The 19,177-nt window shown below is 50.9% G+C and overlaps 1 protein-coding gene across 1 annotated transcript in view; it reads right to left on the reverse strand.

Annotated features, from left to right (window-relative positions):
• The window catches only part of LOC132567462 (semaphorin-4E-like), a 46,836-nt gene that overhangs the window by 18,751 nt on the left and 8,908 nt on the right, over window positions 1-19,177 (reverse strand). The window contains exons 5-7 of the mRNA XM_060233137.1: window positions 18,342-18,441; window positions 10,959-11,069; window positions 1,241-1,380 (exon numbers count right to left, since the gene is read on the reverse strand). Coding sequence (XP_060089120.1) covers window positions 1,241-1,380; window positions 10,959-11,069; window positions 18,342-18,441 — 351 coding nt within the window. The remainder of the gene's footprint in view (window positions 1-1,240; window positions 1,381-10,958; window positions 11,070-18,341; window positions 18,442-19,177) is intronic.

Genomic DNA, 19,177 nt, shown 5'->3' on the forward strand with positions numbered 1-19,177 from the left:
GGACTGGAGGGGTCATTGGCCTGATCCAACAGGGCTTCTCTTATGTTCTTATGTGACACAGAGTGTTGGACTGGAGGGGTCATTGGCCTGATCCAACATGGCTTCTCTTATGTTCTTATGTGACACAGAGTGTTGGACTGGAGGGGTCATTGGCCTGATCCAACATGGCTTCTCTTATGTTCTTATGTGACACAGAGTGTTGGACTGGAGGGGCCACTGGCCTGATCCAACAGGGCTTCTCTTATGTGACACAGAGTGTTGGACTGGAGGGGTCATTGGCCTGATCCAACATGGCTTCTCTTATGTTCTTATGTGACACAGAGTGTTGGACTGGAGGGGCCACTGGCCTGATCCAACATGGCTTCTCTTATGTGACACAGAGTGTTGGACTGGAGGGGTCATTGGCCTGATCCAACATGGCTTCTCTTATGTTCTTATGTGACACAGAGTGTTGGACTGGAGGGGTCATTGGCCTGATCCAACAGGGCTTCTCTTATGTTCTTATGTGACACAGAGTGTTGGACTGGAGGGGCCACTGGCCTGATCCAACAGGGCTTCTCTTATGTTCTTATGTGACACAGAGTGTTGGACTGGAGGGGCCACTGGCCTGATCCAACAGGGCTTCTCTTATGTTCTTATGTGACACAGAGTGTTGGACTGGAGGGGCCACTGGCCTGATCCAACAGGGCTTCTCTTATGTTCTTATGTGACACAGAGTGTTGGACTGGAGGGGCCACTGGCCTGATCCAACAGGGCTTCTCTTATGTTCTTATGTGACACAGAGTGTTGGACTGGAGGGGCCACTGGCCTGATCCAACAGGGCTTCTCTTATGTTCTTATGTGACACAGAGTGTTGGACTGGAGGGGCCATTGGCCTGATCCAACATGGCTTCTCTTATGTTCTTATGTGACACAGAGTGTTGGACTGGAGGGGCCACTGGCCTGATCCAACAGGGCTTCTCTTATGTTCTTATGTGACACAGAGTGTTGGACTGGAGGGGCCACTGGCCTGATCCAACAGGGGTTCTCTTATGTTCTTATGTGACACAGAGTGTTGGACTGGAGGGGCCACTGGCCTGATCCAACAGGGCTTCTCTTATGTTCTTCTGTGACACAGAGTGTTGGACTGGAGGGGCCATTGGCCTGATCCAACATGGCTTCTCTTCTGTTCTTCTGTTCTTATTGCAACACGATCCATACAGCCCCACAACAGAGACAGACCGGGCATTCAAATACTCACTGGGCAGAGCTGGGCCACTCGCGAGACCCGAATCTTGTCATAGAACTCAAATTCAACGGCAGTTTCAGTGAAGAACACGTAAATTCGGTCCGCGCTTTTCCTGCTGTCCTGTACCAGCGCCATGTGAATGAAGGTGGGCTCTGAAACACACAAACACAGTCAAGGCTACAAAAGAGAAGTCAACGGCTATTAATAACCATCTTTAAAAAGGAAAAAACAACAACAATGCTGTAAAACCAAGGGTGTCAAACATGCGGCCCGGGGGCCAAATCAGAGCCTCAGAGGACTCCTAGCAGACCCCTGAACAACTGGCTGTCATCTGCTTCCTTCTCTCTCTCTCTTGCTTCCTTCTGCATCACAGCTTGCTTTGCAAGGCTTGCTCAATCGCACAGGAGCTACAGAGCAAAGCCTCTATTTTCTCCATTGGCTGAGGCTCCTCCCTTGGGGAGGAGGGGGGGAGGCACAGCTTGCTTTGCCAGCCTCTCTCAATCACACAGCAGAGCTACTGAGCCAAGCCTCTCTTCCTTCTATTGTCTGAGGCTCCTCCCCCTCCTGGTCCCCTGGGGAAGGAAGGAAAGAGCCAGAGCTTCCTTTGCCCAGTTCCCTGAATTGCATGGGAGAGATACACAGAAAGCACCTTTAAGACCAACGAGTGCTAATGTTTTAAGCATGTTTTATTTTTAAGTTTTTTAAAAAATCTTTAACTGTGTTTGCCTGAGTCCTTTATAAAGTTTGTACCTCTGGTACTGAATGTTACATAGCTACACATATGGCCTGGCCCAACATGGTCCGGCCCAGCAAGGTCTCATTTATGCTAGATCCGGCCCTCATAACAAATTAGTTCGACACCCTGAATAGATTCAAGTCCCATAGCAAAAGCTCAGACCCTAGGGTTGCCAAGTCTGTGCTGGAAAATACTTGGAGACTTTGGGGGTGGATCTGAGAGAGGGCGGGGTTTGGCGAGGGGAGGGGCCTCAGCATGCTAAAGTGCCAGTAAAAGCAGGATATCTCCATGCCCCACCTGGAGGCTGGCAAGCCCTATATGGCCTGGGACCTGCCTACCTGAAGGACCGTCTCTCCCCACATGTTCCCCAGAGAGCACTGAGATCAGGAACACAAAATCTCCTCTCTATCCCCGGGCCAAAGGAAGCCCGCTTGAAAGTCACCCGAGAAAGGGCTTTCTCCGTTATGGCCCCCACTTGGTGGAATCAGCTGCCGGAAGAGGTGAGGGCCCTGCGGGACTTGGCTCAATTCCGCAGGGCATGTAAGACGACCCTCTTCCGGCTAGCCTACACCTAGCGGGGATAAAAACTTGACGTAACTGGCCAGCCATCTGTTTATATAAAATGACATGTTATTGGTTTTAAGCTGTATTGTTTTTATGAAGTGAAATGTTACTGGTTTTAATGTTTAAATGTTAATTATTTAATTGTTTTATATTTAAAATTGTTAAATTTATGTTTGATTAGTTGTTGGAAGCCGCCCTGAGCCACTTGTGGGAAGGGCGGGATACAAATCCCAAATAAATAAATAAATAAACCCTATGAGGCCCCAAAAGATACTCTGGGACCCAAATCTAGCAATGCTTTAAGTGCTCAGCTAGGACATCCTGAGGCAAACTTACTGCCATACTTATTTATTAATCATTCCCTGTCCCTTGAGAACTCTAATGCTATAAAGGGGGCCAGAGACCTTCCATGTACAAGTCTCCATGCCTTCACCACCAAACGACAATCCCCAGGATTCTAGAGAGCCAGTTTGGTGTAATTGTGAAGTGCGCGGGCTCTTATCTGGGAGAACCGGGTTTGTTTCCCCACTCCTCCACTTGCAGCTGCTGGAATGATCTTGGGTCAACCGTAGTTCTTGTAGGAGTTGTCCTTGAAAGGGCAGCTGCTGCGAGAGCTCTCTCGGCCCCACCTGCCTCACAGGGTGTCTGGTGGGGGAAGGAGATAAAGGAGATTGTAAGCTGCTCTGAGATTGATTCAGAGAGAAGGGCGAGGTGTAAATCTGCAGTCTTCTTCTTCTTCTTCTTCTTCTTCTAGCAAAGTCACAAGTAGGCATCCCAAATCCCCTGCCTGGGCGGGGGACCCCCGATTTGGAGCCTCCTCCCCCCGCTCGCCAAAAATCCGGAAAGGGGGGGGGGAATGGTGGCCCTTCCCACCCAGCCCCGATCCCAGCAGCTTCTCCTTGCCCTTCCCTTCCCACCCGGCCCCGATCGCAGCAGCCTTTCTTCCGTTTTCCCAGGCTGCTTCCTGCTCCCAGTCAGCTGGCTGGGGGGAGGGAGAGCCCCGCCCGCAAAGGACTATGTGCCTTTGCACCTCCAGAGGCTTGACTTGAAAGGCTTCAATTTGGGATGGTGTGTCTGTGTTGTTGTGAAGAAGCTGGCAGCAACTGGTGAGAAGAGAGGCCAATCCCCTGCTTCAGACTCGCCAGAAACGGTGGGGGGGGGGAGAGAGGGAAATGTCTTCATTATTCCCTATGTGGAGATCGATTCTCATAGGGTATAATGGGGAATTGTTCTGGAGGTTTCGGGGGCTCTGAGCTGTTTTTTGAGGTAGAGGCACCAAATTTTCAATATAGTATCTAGTGCCTCTCCCCAAAGTACCCCCCAAGTTTCAAAACAATTGGACCAGGGGGTCCAATTCTATGAGCCCCAAAAGGTGCCCCTATCCATTCTTTCCTATGGAAGGAAGACATTTAAAAAGGTGTGCCGTCCCTTTAAATGTGATGGCCAGAACTCCCTTTGGAGTTCAATTATGCTTGTCACACCCCTGTTCTTGGCTCCGCCCCCAATGTCTCCTGGCTCCACCCCCAAAGCCCCCAGATATTTCTTGAATTGGACTAGTCACAAGTCATATAAAACTGATAGAAATTTGGGGTATAGTTATGACCATGTAAAGAGATTTCCAAGAGGTGCAAAAACTAGTTTGCTTGAGTGAAAATACAGGGTTCATAGAATCACAGAGCTGGAAGGGGCCATATAGGTCTCAGGGGTGTTACTCATTTGTTATGAGGGCCGGATCTGACATAAATGAGACCTTGTCGGCCCGGGCAATGTGTCTTAAAATTTAATGCCGGGTAGCAGAGATATAAACTTTATAAAGGACACAGACAAATGCAATAAAAGCTTTTAAAAAAATAAAATAAAACATACTTAAAATATTAGCACTCTTTGGTCTTAAAGGTGATTTCTTTGTATTTCTCCCATGGGACCCGGGGAACCGGGCAAAGGAAGCTCTGGCTCTTTCCTTCCTTCCCCAGGGGACCAGGAGGGGAGGAGCCTTAGCCAACAGAAGGAAGAGAGGCTTGGCTCTGTCGCTCTGCTGTGCAATTGAGAGATCCTGGCAAAGCAATCCTGCCCCCCCTCAGCCTCCTCTTCTCCAGTCCCCTCAAGTTCAATTTCCCAAAGAGCCAGTTTGGCGTAGTGTGCGGACTCTTATCTGGGGAAAGCGGGTTTGATTCCCCACTGCTCCCATTTGTAGCTGCTGGAATGGTCTGGGGTCAGCCAAAGCTCTTGTAGGAGTTGTCCTTGAAAGGGCAGCTTCTGGGAGAGCTCTCTCAGCCCCACCCACCTCACAGGGTGTCTGTTGTGGGGGAGGAAGGGAAAGGAGATTGTAGACCGCTCTGAGATTCTGTCCTTGAAAGGGCAGCTTCTGGCAGAGCTCTCTCAGCCCCACCCACCTCACAGGGTGTCTGCTGTGGGGGAGGAAGGGAAAGGAGATTGTAGGCTGCTCTGAGACTCTGTCCTTGAAAGGGCAGCTTCTGGGAGAGCCCTCTCAGCCCCACCCACCTCACAGGGTGTCTGCTGTGGGGGAGGAAGGGAAAGGTGATTGTAGGCTGCTCTGAGACTCTGTCCTTGAAAGGGCAGCTTCTGGGAGAGCCCTCTCAGCCCCACCCACCTCACAGGGTGTCTGCTGTGGGGGAGGAAGGGAAAGGAGATTGTAGGCTGCTCTGAGACTCTGTCCTTGAAAGGGCAGCTTCTGGGAGAGTCCCTCTCAGCCCCACCCGCCTCACAGGGTGTCTGTTGTGGGGGAGGAAGGGAAAGGAGATTGTAGGCTGCTCTGAGACTCTGTCCTTGAAAGGGCAGCTTCTGGGAGAGCCCTCTCAGCCCCAACCGCCTCATAGGGTGTCTGTTGTGGGGGAGGAAGGGAAAGGAGATTGTAGGCCACTCTGAGACACTGTACTTGAAAGGGCAGCTTCTGAAAGAGCTCTCTCAGCACTGCCCACCTCACAGGGGGTCTGTTGTGGGGGAGGAAGGGAAAGGAGATTGTGACCACTCTGAGATTCAGAGTATAGGGTGGGATATTTCTTCTTCCTCTTCTTCTCCTTCTAACAATATTTTTGTGCTTGCCTGGTTGTCTGCTCCCTCCTTTTTTAAAACTACAGTTCTGTCTCAGAACAGAGCTTGCTTTTTTGAAGAACACCGGTGGGGGATCATCACAGATTAACAACAGATATTGAGCTGAATGCAGGAATTTAGACTGGTCCTTTGTAGGAAAGTTGATTCATTATTCTTGCTAAACGAAATCTGTCCCTTTATCTTTTTAAGTCAAGCAACTGATTATCAGAACTAATTAGATCCCCTTACATCTTCTTTCTGTTAACTGTTCAGCAGAGGGAAGAAGGCTGCTTCCCCCGGCGAGCAAAATGTGGTGAAAACTGGGCTGTCGGCCGATGAAAGAACTTTATTTATGGATTAATTATCTGATCTGGAAAAACAGCTGATCCCGTGGAAACAAATTTACAACTTGCAAAATGGTCAAAGAAGCCTCCGGAAGGTTTTTAAAAAAAACGAACAGCCCAACGATGTTGTTCATGGTACCTCTTGGTACCTTCAGCCAGTGCACCAATCCCCATCTCAGCCCTATTTGAATGCCTAGCAACCAACAAACCTCCAAAGAAGGCAGAGTCGGATTAACAATTAGGCCAACTAGGCACTGCCTATGGGCTCCCACACCCTTAGGGGCCCCGAGCCGGCCTTCATCCCCAGTTTTCCTCCTGCTTGCAGCTCACCCAGCCAGCAACTGAAGTGCCTCTTTGCTTGACTTGCCTGGTGCGGCTGCTGCTGGCGTCCTCGCCAAGTTTGCCTCTCTCTGCCTCTCCCCTGCAGCTTTGGCAAAGGGGCTTTGGAGAAGGGGCCTGCAGGCTGCAGGGGGGGGGGGGGGCACAGATGGTGGGGTGGGTGCTCTGACTCTGAGATAGTTTGGAAGGGGGCCTCTGGGATTTTGACTGCCTCAGGGCCTCCACAGGGTTTAATGCGGCACTGGAAGGAGGGAACAGTGCCGCAGACTGCACAGGCCCTGCACAGGTCTTTTTTTTCGAGAATAATGCTCTTTGGGGGCTACACCAGAAGAGGCAGTCCCATAAATACATTGGTCCCAGAGCAGAGGTGGCCAAACTGTGGCTCCCTCACACATGTGGTGCCGCTCTCAAAGCCCCCACTGCCCTGGTGGCCAGCCTGGAAGAGGGATTTCCTCTCTCTGAATCACTTCTGCAAGCCAAGCCAGCCAGAGGCTTGGAGAAGGTATTTAAAGTTGCTTTCTTTACACCTATCCCTCCATTCCCCCTCCCCCATCTATTTTCCTTCCTTTCTCCCTTCCACCCTCTCTTCCCCCCTTCCTTCCTCCTTCCCTCTCTCCTTTCCTTCCTTCCTCCCTCTCTTCTCCCTTCCTTCTCTCCTCCCTTCCCTCCTTCTTTCCTCCCTTCCCTCCTTCCCTCCTTCCTTCCTTCCTCCCTTCCTTGCCTCCTTCTCCCTTCCTCCCTCTTTCCTTCCTTCCTTCCCTCCCTCCTCCCTTCCTTCCCTTCCCTTCCTTCCTCCTTTCCCTCCTTCCTTCACTCCCTTCCCTCCTTCTCCCTTCCTCCCTCTTTCCTTCCCTCCTTCTCCCTTCCTCCCTACCTCCCTTCCTCCTTCCCTTCCTCCCTACCTCCCTTCCTCCTTACCTCCCTCCCTCCCTTCCTTTCTTCCCTCCCTTTCCTCCTTCCCTTCCTTCCTTCCCTCCTTCCTCCCTCCCCCCGTCCTTTCCCTCCTTCTTTCCCTCCTTCCTTCCCACCTTCTTTCCTCCCTTCCCTCCTTCCTTCCCTCCTTCCCCTCCTTCCTTCACTCCTTCCCTCCTTCCTTCCTTCCCTCCTTTCTCCCTTCCTCCCTCTTTCCTTCCTTCCCTCCTTCCTTCCTCCCTCCTTCCCTTTCTCCCTACCTCCCTCCCTTCCTTCCTTCCCTCCTTCTTTCCTCCCTTCCCTCCTTCCTCCCTCCCTTCCTCCCTCCTGTCCTTTCCCTCCTTCCTTCCTTCCTCCCTTCCTTTCCTTCTTTCCTCCCTTCCCTCCTTCCTTCCCTCCTTCCTTCTCTCCCTTCCTTCCTCCCTTCCCTCCTTCCTTTCTCCCTCCCTTCCTTCCCTCCTTCTCCCTTTCTCCCTCTTTCCTTCCCTCCTTCCTTCCTCCCTCCTTCCCTTCCTCCTTACTTCCCTTCCCTCCTTCCTTCCTCCCGTCCTTTCCCTCCTTCTTTCCCTCTTTCCTTCCTCACTCCCTTCCCTCCTTCTTTCCTCCTTCCTTCACTCCCTTCCCTCCTTCCTTTCTCCCTCCCTTCCTTCCCTCCTTCTCTCTTCCTCCCTCTTTCCTTCCTTCCTTCCTAAGGCTGCCAAGCCCCCAGTTTGGGCGGGGGTTCCCCTGCCCAAGAGGTTCTCAACCCTCCCCTGATGTCACCACCACAATGTCGTCACTCAAAAGTGACATCATCGTTCCAGCGACGTCACACGGTGGCCACTCTAGGCGTTTCTGGGAAAACTCTATGGTACAATAGTCACTTCCGGGTGACGTCATCGTGCCGCACATGAAGAGAGTCCCCTGCCAGAGGCTGCGAGGGACTTGGCAACCCTATTCCTTCCTTCCCTTGAACATCTGACATTCTTGTCTTGCAGCTCTCAAATATCTGACATTTATATGAGCACCTGAAGCTGCCTTATACTGAATCAGACCCTCGGTCCATCAAAGTCAGTATTGTCTACTCAGTCTGGCAGCGGCTCTCTAGGGTCTCAAGCTGAGGTTTTTCACACCTATTTGCCTGGACCCTTTTTTGGAGATGCCGGGGATTGAACCTGGGACCTTCTGCTTCCCAAGCAGGTGCTCTACCACTGAGCCACCGTTGCTTTTATGTTAAGCAGGTTTGGCCACACCTGGTCCCGGACCATTTAGGGCCTTAAAGGGTAACACCAAGACCTTGAACCTGATCTGGCATTCAACCTCAAGCCAGTGCAGCTGGCGGAGCACTGGTTGAATATGTGCCGTCAATGGAGTTTCTGTGGGAACTCGCGCTGCCGCATTCTGGGCCAGCCCTAATTTCCGGGTCAATCTCAAGGGTAGCCCTGCGTAGACTGAGTTACAGTAGTCCAGTCTGGAGGTGACCGTTGCATGGCTCACTGTGGCTAGGTCAGAGCAAGACAGGAAGGGAGCCAGTTGCCTGACCTGCCGTAGCTGGAAGAACAACTGTTCCCAGGGCTTTTTTTGTACCAGGACCTCCTTTGCATTTTAGGCCACACACCCCTGATATAACCAGAAAAAAAGCCCTGTGTGACCCAATGATGAAGTCAGGGGGTGTGGCCTAATAAGCAAAGGAGGTCCTGCTGGGCTTTTTCTACCAAAAAAAGCCCTGTAAGCTCCTGGAGGATTGGCTACATCGGGGGTGTGTGGCCTAATATGAAAAGGAGTTCCTGCTACAACCAACCCCCTGGATATGAGCAGGGGTGAAATTCTAGCAGGAGCTCCTTTGCATATTAGGCCACACACCCCTGATGTAGCCAATCCTACAAGAGCTTACAAGGCTTTTCATACAGGGCCTACTGTAAGCTCCTGGAGGATCGGCTACATCAGGGGTGTGTGGCCTAATATGCAAAGGAGCTCCTGCTAGAATTCCACCCCCGCGTTGAGGCACCTTCGAGAAGGCCGCTGCTGGGGCGTAGCCATTTCTTTCTTTCTCATTTGTTTCTAAAGAACAACCATCAGAGGGAAATACTGCCTTGGGGAAAGGAAGCGCTACTGGTCTTGTACCACGGATGTGATTACCATGGTTATTCTGCGATGGGGGGTGGGCAGAGGTTTTGTTGCATGCGCTGTTCCCCTGAGAGCGACCTGGTAACATATTTCACAGCCTTCTCCCATATTCAATGTTCATTTTATCCAGGGCTTCTTTTTTTTGTAGCAGGAACATATTTGCATATTAGGCCACACACCCCTGATGTAGCCAATCCTCCAAGAGCTTCCAGGACTCTTCGTACAGGGCCTACTGTAAGCTCCAAGAGGATTGGCTACAGGGGTGGAATTCTACCAGAACCACCTTTGCATATTAGGCCACACACCCCTGATGCAGCCAATCCTCCAAGAGCTTCCAGGACTCTTAGTACAGGGCCTACTGTAAGCTCCAAGAGGATTGGCTACAGGGGTGGAATTCTACCAGAACCACCTTTGCATATTAGGCCACACACCCCTGATGCAGCCAATCCTCCAAGAGCTTCCAGGACTCTTAGTACAGGGCCTACTGTAAGCTCCAAGAGGATTGGCTACAGGGGTGGAATTCTACCAGAACCACCTTTGCATATTAGGCCACACACCCCTGATGCAGCCAATCCTCCAAGAGCTTCCAGGGCTCTTCGTACAGGGCCTGCTGTAAGCTCTGAGAGGATTGGCTACAGGGGTGGAATTCTACCAGAACCACCTTTGCATATTAGGCCACACACCCCTGATGCAGCCAATCCTCCAAGAGCTTCCAGGACTCTTAGTACAGGGCCTACTGTAAGCTCCAAGAGGATTGGCTACAGGGGTGGAATTCTACCAGAACCACCTTTGCATATTAGGCCACACACCCCTGATGCAGCCAATCCTCCAAGAGCTTCCAGGGCTCTTCGTACAGGGCCTGCTGTAAGCTCTGAGAGGATTGGCTACATCAGGGGGATGTGGCTTAATATGCAAAGGAGCCCCTGCAAGAAATCGAGCCCTGCTGGGGGGGATAACCTACCCCCAACCATGCTGTGCGATGTCTCTGACGCCCTGATGTCACACAAAATTGACATCATTGGATCAGGAATGTATCACTGGGACTCACAGGTTTTGGGGCAAAACTCTATAGTTCGACATCAATTTTACTGTAGAGCGGGAGGGGGGGGTGGCAACAGTAGCTCTCCAGATGTTTTTTTGCCTACCACTCCCATCAGCCCCAGCCAGCATGGCCATGGCTTAATATGCATGGCTTAATGGCCATGCTGGTTGGGGCTGATGGGAGTGGTAGGCAAAAAAACATCTGGAGAGCTACTGTTGGCCACCCCTGCTGTTGAGATTTGCTCAAAACCCAGAGCATCGTCACTTCCGGGTGACATCAGTGCATTGTGAGATGTCACCGTCCACCAGACCTGGCGTGTGGGGTTCTGCCAGAGGTGACGTCATCACGCCGGGCACTTAGTTTCTGGGCGCTAAGGGGAGGCGGGAGTTCCTCCAACCCCTCAACGTCCAGTTGGAGGGTCAGGGACAGTGCGAGCGGGGAGGGGGCGCCCGCCCGCTGCCCCTGTTGGAAGATGGCGATTGCGTAGGTTGTCGACTCCCATGTGCCGGCCCTGCCGTTCACTCCGGGAACACACACACCCCTCCCCACTGGTGCAAGGATCCCACCCGACAACTCTGCCTTAACTGGAGACATTTGCTGAGCTGAAGGACTAAGCCACGTACAAAACAGCCTTACCGTTGAGCCACTGGGCCTTGAACTCCGTCCTCAAAGGATTCCTCAGACTCCGAAGGATAATCGGCTCCGTCCCCAAGAAGTTGTTGGAAGTGGCTGAATAAAGCGCACCGTCTGGGGCAGAGGGAAATAAAAAGACAAGTCTTCTTTCACCACAGATTTCACAGGGACACCGGAAAGCGTAATGTGTGTGAGCACCAGGCTACCCAGCTAAAAGCAAACAGACACCCACACGTTTGAGGCACTGCAACGGTGTTTCAAGGCTGACCTTGGGCGGATGATGTTTTCTCTCAGTTCCCCATTAAAAGCGAGAGATTGTCAAGGCAGACGTGAAGAAGAAAAATTGCAGATTTATACCCCGCCCTTCAGAGACTCAGAGCGGCCTACAATCTCCTTTCCCTTCCTCCCCCACAACAGACACCCTGTGAGGCAGGTGGGGCTGAGAGAGCTCGAACAGAAGCTGCCCTTTCAAGGACAACCTCTGCCAGAGCTATGGCTGACCCGAGGCCATTCCAGCAGCCGCAAGTGGAAGAGTGGGGGAATCAAACCCAGTTCTCCCAGATAAGAGTCCTCACACTTAACGACACCAAACTGGCTATCTCCAGTGAGATACTGGAGCTGCACTTTTGGGCCTGGGCATTCTGAACAGCGTTCCCCCTAAGCTGAACAAAGCAGGAGGCAAGCGGCACCTTTAAGACTAACAAAGTTTTTTTCCCAGAAAAATGAGTCCCCAGCTTGCTGGGGGGAAGTATAGTAGAGGACTGGGGAAGGCAATGGCAAAAGTACTCCATAAAAAGTCTGCTGTGAAAATGTCATGATACGACATCACCCCAGGGTCGGAAACGACTGGTTCTTGCACAGGGGACTACCTTGACCTTTTTAAGCTTTCGTATGCATGCGGACTTCTTCAGACGAGGGAATTTTTAAATTTATTTTTATTTATTTATTTATCTATGACTTGTATCCCGCCCTTCCCACAAGTGGCTCAGGGCGGCTTCCAGCAATTGATCAACATAAAAATTAAACAATATTTAAATATATAAACCATTAAACATTTAAAACAGTTAAAACCTTAAAAACCAGTAAACATTCCAATTACATATAGAACAGACGTCTGGCCAAGCTACATTGAGTTCTCATCTTAGCTAGGTGTAGGCTAGCCGGAAGACGGTCGTCTTACAGGCCCTGCGGAACTGAACAAGGTCCCGCAGGGCCCTCACCTCCTCCGGCAGCTGATTCCACCATGTAGGGGACATAACGGAGAAAGCCCTTTCTCTGGTGGATTTCAAGCGGGCTTCTTTTGGCCCAGGGATAGTGAGGAGATTTTGTGTTCCCGACCTCAGTACTCTCTGGGGAACATGTGGGGAGAGACGGCTGAAATACATGTAGTTGGTGGGTTAAACTGATACAAATGATCTGGATAGCAAACGGTCTTCCAATTTGTTACACTATTTCGCCTTTTGATCCTAACTTTGCATCAGTTTAACCCACCAACTGCATGTATTTCAGCCCGCTGTACCCTATTCCCTAAGAGAGCCATTTTGGTGTAGTGGTTAAGTGTGTGGACTCTAATCTGGGAGAACCGGGTTTGATTCCCCACTCCTCCACTTGCACCTGCTGGAATGGCCTTGGGTCAGCCATAGCTCTGGCAGAGGTTGTCCTTGAAAGGGCAGCTGCTGTGAGAGCCCTCTCCAGCCCCACCCACCTCACAGGGTGTCTGTTGCGGGGGAGGAAGGGAAAGGAGATTGTAAGCCGCTCTGAGACTCTTCGGAGTGGAGGGCGGGATATAAATCCTATATCTTCATCTACCTCACAGGGTGTCTGTTGTGGGGGAGGAAAGTAAAGGAGATTGTGAGCTGCTCTGAGACTCTTCGGAGTGGAGGACAGGATATAAATCCAATATCTTCATCTACCTCACAGGGTGTCTGTTGTGGGGGAGGAAGGGAAAGGAGATTGTGAGCCGCTTTGAGACTCTTTGGAGTGGAGGGCGGGATATAAATCCAATATCATCTTCTTCTTCTTCTTGTCTGAAGAAGACTGCATGCATACAAAAGCTTACTTTCTGAATAAAACTTAGCTGGCCTTAAAGGTGAAACTTCACTCCGACTTTGTTCTACTGCTTCAGACCAACACGGCTGCCCTCTTGGATCCCTCGAAGCTGAGTCAGTGTGAGCTTTTTAGCCTCCGGCTCACACACTTTTGCCTTAACTCAGGGAAAACGGCCCCAGAGCAAGCTACTTTACGCAGTAGCTCACAGCTTTCGCGCCGGTAACTCACCGAGTAGAACTTTGGCTCACGAGACTCCACAGCTTAGAGGGAGTGTGGATTCTGATTTTGACGACATCACATCCGGGTGACGGCATCGCACCAGTGACGCAGGCGGAAGTTCCCCCCTGCTGGCCCAATGTGGGCCAGTGGGTTGAGAACCTTCCGGGTGGGGAGATTCCCCGCCCAAACCAAGGCGGGGAAGCCCTACCACTCACACAGGGCCGGCATGTGGGAGTAGGTGACCTAGGCTATTGCCTAGGGTGCCAGCTCCCATCAGGGGCTAAGGGTGGGCGCCCCCTCCCCACTCAAATCGTCCCTGGGACTCTGACTGGACGCTGAGGGGTCGGAGAAGCTCTCCCGGCCCCTCAGTGCCCAGAAACAATGGCGCTTCCTGAATTCGGCACCCTCTGAACTTGGAGCACGCCGAGGAAGGGAAGTGCCGTGTGTTCTTACTGGGCGCTGAGGGGTCGAAGGAACTCCTCTGGCTCCTCAGCGCCCAGAAACAACAGCACTTTCAGTCCTGGGCACTCTCCGAACTCGGAGAGCCAGTTTGGTGTAGTGGTGAAGTGTGCGGACTCTTATCTGGGAGAACCGGGTTGGATTCCCACTCCTCCCACCCCTTGGGTCAGCCGTAGCTCTAGCAGGAGTTGTCCTGGAAAGGGCAGCTTCTGGGAGAGCTCTCTCAGCCCCACCCACCTCACAGGGTTTGATTCCCCACTCCTCCACTTGCAGCTGCTGGAATGGCCTTGGGTCAGCCGTAGCTCTAGCAGGAGTTGTCCTGGAAAGGGCAGCTGCGGCGAGAGCCCTCTCAGCCCCACCCACCTCACAGGGTGTCTGTTGTGGGTGGGGGGAAGGTAGAGGAGACTGTGACTGAGACTCTGAGATTCAGAGTATAGGGCGGGATATAAATCGAGTATCTTCCAATATCTTCTTTGCCTCACAGTGCTGGTGCGCAGTATGGCATCTACCACGTTAGGGACACTTGTGCTAGATTTTGCACTGGAAGAATTTGTGAGCCGCCTGGAATCGTTCTAGTTGCCCTTTTCTGCACTTTTCCCCAATGCTATAATATCTTTTCTGAGGTGCGGAGACCAGAATTGTCCACAGTATTCCAAGTGAGGCCGCGCCATCGATTTATACAGGGGCATTAGGATACTGGCTGATTTGTTCTCAGTTCCCTTCCTGACAAGAATTCTGCACTTCCTCTATTAGACAGCCTTGCCTACCCCCAAGCCCCTGCTAAAAGCCAGCCCTCAGGGTTCACTAGAGAGAAGGACGAACTTTTAAACTAATTTATGCCCCCTGTACTGAGCTTGGACGAAAACTACCCCTTAGGGTTGCCACCCTCCAGTTGGGTTGCAGGAAAATAAAGCACAAAGCTTCCGTGATTACCAGCCTCAACCACTAAAGAAACAAGAACAATATTCTATATAACATAAAGAACAGGCACAACTCAATTATTTAAAAAACAGAACATCCCAAAGTGGCCGTCGGAAAATAAGTCCAATTTTTAAAGCAGTCTGTGGAGAAACGCCATCTTAGTCAGTGTTGGTGCTTCATTGGGAGGGATCATTAAACTACTAAAGTAGGCTTTGGCCTAGCCTCCCTCCAACCCCTTCCAGAGTTAAACCAGCGACTCTAGGGGGAAAGCCTCCTAGAGGGGCAGGAAGTTCTTTTGTTCTTTTTATTTGAGTTAGGCAGGAAAAGGCCAGTCCGCAGCTGGCGCTGAAGGAGAAAGGTTGGTAGCCTGGGCTCCTGCCTGTGGGGGTGGCCCCAAGGCAGTCATTCACAAGGTAGGGCCAGTTTACACCAGGGATGAGCAGATGCGTTTAAATCCACCTTTATTTGTCCTCTGGTTGCTATTCAGGTGCTGTGCTAAACTTTTACATGTAACTGTTTTTGTTTTGTTTGTTTTTTTATTCTCTTTCTCTTCTTATTAAACATTTTTTTTTTCTGTTTTGAATGCTGGCAGTCAAACTCTGTACCACATAGATCCCGACCGCTTAGACCACGCTGCTTTATGAAGGGGGCCCCGGGGAAGGGGGAAGGCATGCAGTTGGATAAGGTGCCAATCCTCCAGGGGTTCCCCGAAGAAGTGCTGTGGTCTCTGTGATACCCAAGTACAGGGTGGCAGAGGACCTTGAGGCCTGGCCTCAGAGCTGGAGAGGGGGATTGGGAATCCTGTTCCTCTCAATCCGAACCCCTAGACTGAGCAGGTGGTGGCAGCGAGCCCAAGTGGCCGGAGGAGAAATAGCTCCCTCCAGGAGTTGGCGACTCAATAGGGAGTTGACGGGACCGGGTCTGAAGGCAGAATCGGGCCGATTCCGCCACACAGTCCAATGCAGTTTCCTTGATGAAAGTTCCGATGTAGCACGGAAGAATGATGGGTGATGTCCAAGTAGATTCAAATTTAATTCATAAAGCAGCCTGCTGTCCAATTATTGAGACAAGGATGTACTATTGCCTTGTTTCACAATTGCTTCTCGAAGCTTCAAGTAGTCAGTTTCAGATACAGGGGTATGAATGCCAAGCAATTCAAGTCTCCAAACTTCAAGTCACTGTAAGCAACTTAATGCATACCCATCAGTATTAAGCACAACCTATATATATGGTATGGCGTCTACCATGTTAGGGACACCTGTGCTAGATCTTGCACTGCAAGGATTTGTGAGCCGCCCTGAGCCTGCCTTTGATGGGGAGGGAGGGATATAAATCAATAAAAAAGAAGGATCCTGCAAAAGGCTTCTTTTGTTTAGAAGGGTAGATTCATGATTCTAGACATGAGAAAACAAGAATATGATCTTAGAATTCCAGGAGGACAGTAGTTTCCTTCATGGGCGTGACTGCCAACAGCACGGACATCCGGATCTTGTTAAAGTAATGTGAGAAGCATCTTGCATTACAAAGATTGCTTAAGGCAGGGGTGTCAAGCATGCAGTTCGGGGGCCAAATCAGGCACCCATAGAGCTCCTATCAGGCCCCGAGCAACTGGCTGTCATCTGCTTCCTTCTCCTTATATCTTGCTTCCTTCTGCATAACAGCTTGCTTTGCAAGGCTTGCTCAATCGCACAGCAGAGCTACTGAGCCAAGCCTCTCTTCATTCTATTGGCTGAGGCTCCCCCCCCCCAGTCCCCTGGAAAAGAAAGGAAAGAGCCAGAGTTTTCTTTGCTCAGTTTCCTGGATCCCATGGGAGAAATACAAAGAAAGGATCTTTAGGACCCATGAATGCTAATATTTTAAACATGTTTTAAGTTTTTTTAAAAAATATATATTTGTGTTTGTGTCCTTTATAAAATTTATATCTCTGCTACCTAATCTTAAATAGGTACACACATGGCCCAGCCCGACCCAACATAGCCTGGCCTGGCCCAACAAGGTCTCATTTATGTCAGACGCAGCCCTCCAGGCAGATGAGTTCGACACCCCAGGCCTAAGGAAACCGGAGGAGATGTAGGTCAAAGGAGAGGGACAGTGGCTCAGTGGTAGAGCATCTGCTTGTTAAGCAGAAAGTCCCAGGTTCAATCCCCAGCATCTCCAACTAAAAAGGGCCCAGACAAGTAGGTGATGGAGATGGAGGGACGGTGGCTCAGTGGTAGAGCATCTGCTTGGGAAGCAGAAGGTCCCAGGTTCAATCCCCAGCATCTCCAACTAAAAAGGGCCCAGACAAGTAGGTGATGGAGATGGAGGGATGGTGGCTCAGTGGTAGAGCATCTGCTTGGGAAGCAGAAGGTCCCAGGTTCAATCCCCAGCATCTCCAACTAAAAAGGGCGCAGACAAGTAGGTGATGGAGATGGAGGGATGGTGGCTCAGTGGTAGAGCATCTGCTTGGGAAGCAGAAGGTCCCAGGTTCAATCCCCAACATCTCCAACTAAAAAGGGCCCAGACAAGTAGGTGATGGAGATGGAGGGACAGTGGCTCAGTGGTAGAGCATCTGCTTGGGAAGCAGAAGGTCCCAGGTTCAATCCCCAGCATCTCCAAGTAAAAAGGGCCCAGACAAATAGGTGATGGAGATGGAGGGACGGTGGCTCAGTGGTAGAGCATCTGCTTGGTAAGCAGAAGGTCTCAGGTTCAATCTCCAACTAAAAAAAGGTTGTCCCCTGCGCAAGTACCAGTCATTTCCGACTCTGGGGTGACGTTGCTTTCACAACGTTTTCATGGCAGACTTTTTACAGGATGGTTTGCCCTTGCCTTCCCTGGTCCTCTATGCTTTCCCTCCAGCAAGCTGGGGACTCCTTTGACCGACTTCGGAAGGATGGAAGGCTGAGCCAACCTCGAGCCAGCTACCTGAACCAGCTTCCGCTGGGATCGAATTCAGGTCGTGAGCAAAGGGCTCCGACTGCAGTACTGCAGCTTTACCGCTTTGCGCCACGGGGCTCTTCCAACTAAAAAAGGGGCCAGGCAAATAGGCGTGGAAAAACCTCAGCTTGAGACCCTGGAGAGTCGCTGCCAGTGTGAGTAGACAAGACTGACTTTGATGGACCCAGGGTCTAATTCAGTATACGGCAAGCTTCGTATGTTCATAAATGCACACAGAAATCCTGAAGTTAATAAATAGCACACACGCAAAAATTACCCAGATCTCAAAAGGATAGGGGGGAATCACCTCGATTTAAAGGGCAGCTCTCTTGCTGCCAAACGAGAGGAGAGAATGTTCTAACGAGAGTTTTCGCACAAAGGCTACAGCGTCTTTCAGTTCTATAATGGGCTTAGGTTTGAAAGGCTACCGCCTGCGCTATGCACAAGCAGGCAAAATACACGCGGCCTCCAATTGCATCTGAAAACCGAAGCGTGTAGGGGGGAGGGGGAAATGAAAAATGACGATTAAAGAGAGGAAACGGCGAGTTAAAAGAGTAAACCAAAAATACCATCAACCAATAAATCTTTCTGGAGAAAGAGTCCACACATCAGTCATCCAATGGGGGAGAACAAGCGAAGAGGCTGGGAAATGATTAGGCTTCCCCATAGCCTTTTTGAGATGGTCTTTCACACCAGGAGCCTCAAAGAACACATCGGATCCAAAATATACTCAGAACACCTCGTTTGAGCAATTAGGGCTTGGCGGCTGTGACTAAGTGAGAAAGATATCGCCTTCTTTTGTGTGGCGATGGTGAAACTTACCAACCATTAAAGAGGCATATTTCAGATTGGGTTCAAACGGACAGCTACCTCGACTTTCCACAGCTTTTCCCCGCAGCTGTAACTTTTCATTGTCGATGACCTATTTTTTTTTAAAGGGTAAAAAAAGAAAAAAATCCAACATTTCCATTTAAAAATAGATAGCCGCTCTCTTGAATAATGGAATGAACTTGCTTTTAAGGGGGCCACTACGAGGGGCAATTTAAACTCCTTGAAGTCCACACACAGAAGGAAGTTCAGCATAGGGATTCCTTACGGTTGCCAAGTCCAATTCAAGAAATAGCTGGGGACTTTGGGGGGATGGAGCCAGGAGACACTGGGGGTGGAGCCAGGAGACACTGGGGGTGGAGCCAGGAGACACTGGGGGTGGAGCCAGGAGACACTGGGGGTGGCAGTAGTCCCGTGCAATCACCAGTTGTTCCGGACTCTTGGAGTGAAGTCGCATCACAACGTTTTCACAGCATACTTTTCACGGGGTGGTTTGCCATTGCCTTCCCCAGTCCTCTACACCTGGGGTGGCCAACAGTAGCGCTCTAGATTTTTTTTGCCTACAACTCCCATCAGCCCCAGCCATTGGCTATGCTGGCTGGGGCTGATGAGAGTTGTAGGCAAAAAAAATCTGGATAGCTACCGTTCCCGCCCCCCTGCTCTACACTTTCCGCCCAGCAAACTGAGGACTCTTTTGACCGACCTCGGAGGGATGGAAGGCTGAGTCAACCTTGAGTTGGCTACCTGGTCCCAGCTTCCGCTGGGATTGAACTCAGGTTGTGAGCAGAGAGCTCGGACTGCAGTACTGCAGCTTCACCAAGAGAGCCAGT

Source organism: Heteronotia binoei, chromosome 2, assembly GCF_032191835.1.
Source record: "Heteronotia binoei isolate CCM8104 ecotype False Entrance Well chromosome 2, APGP_CSIRO_Hbin_v1, whole genome shotgun sequence".
In the NCBI taxonomy this organism is placed as follows: Eukaryota; Metazoa; Chordata; class Lepidosauria; order Squamata; family Gekkonidae; genus Heteronotia; species Heteronotia binoei.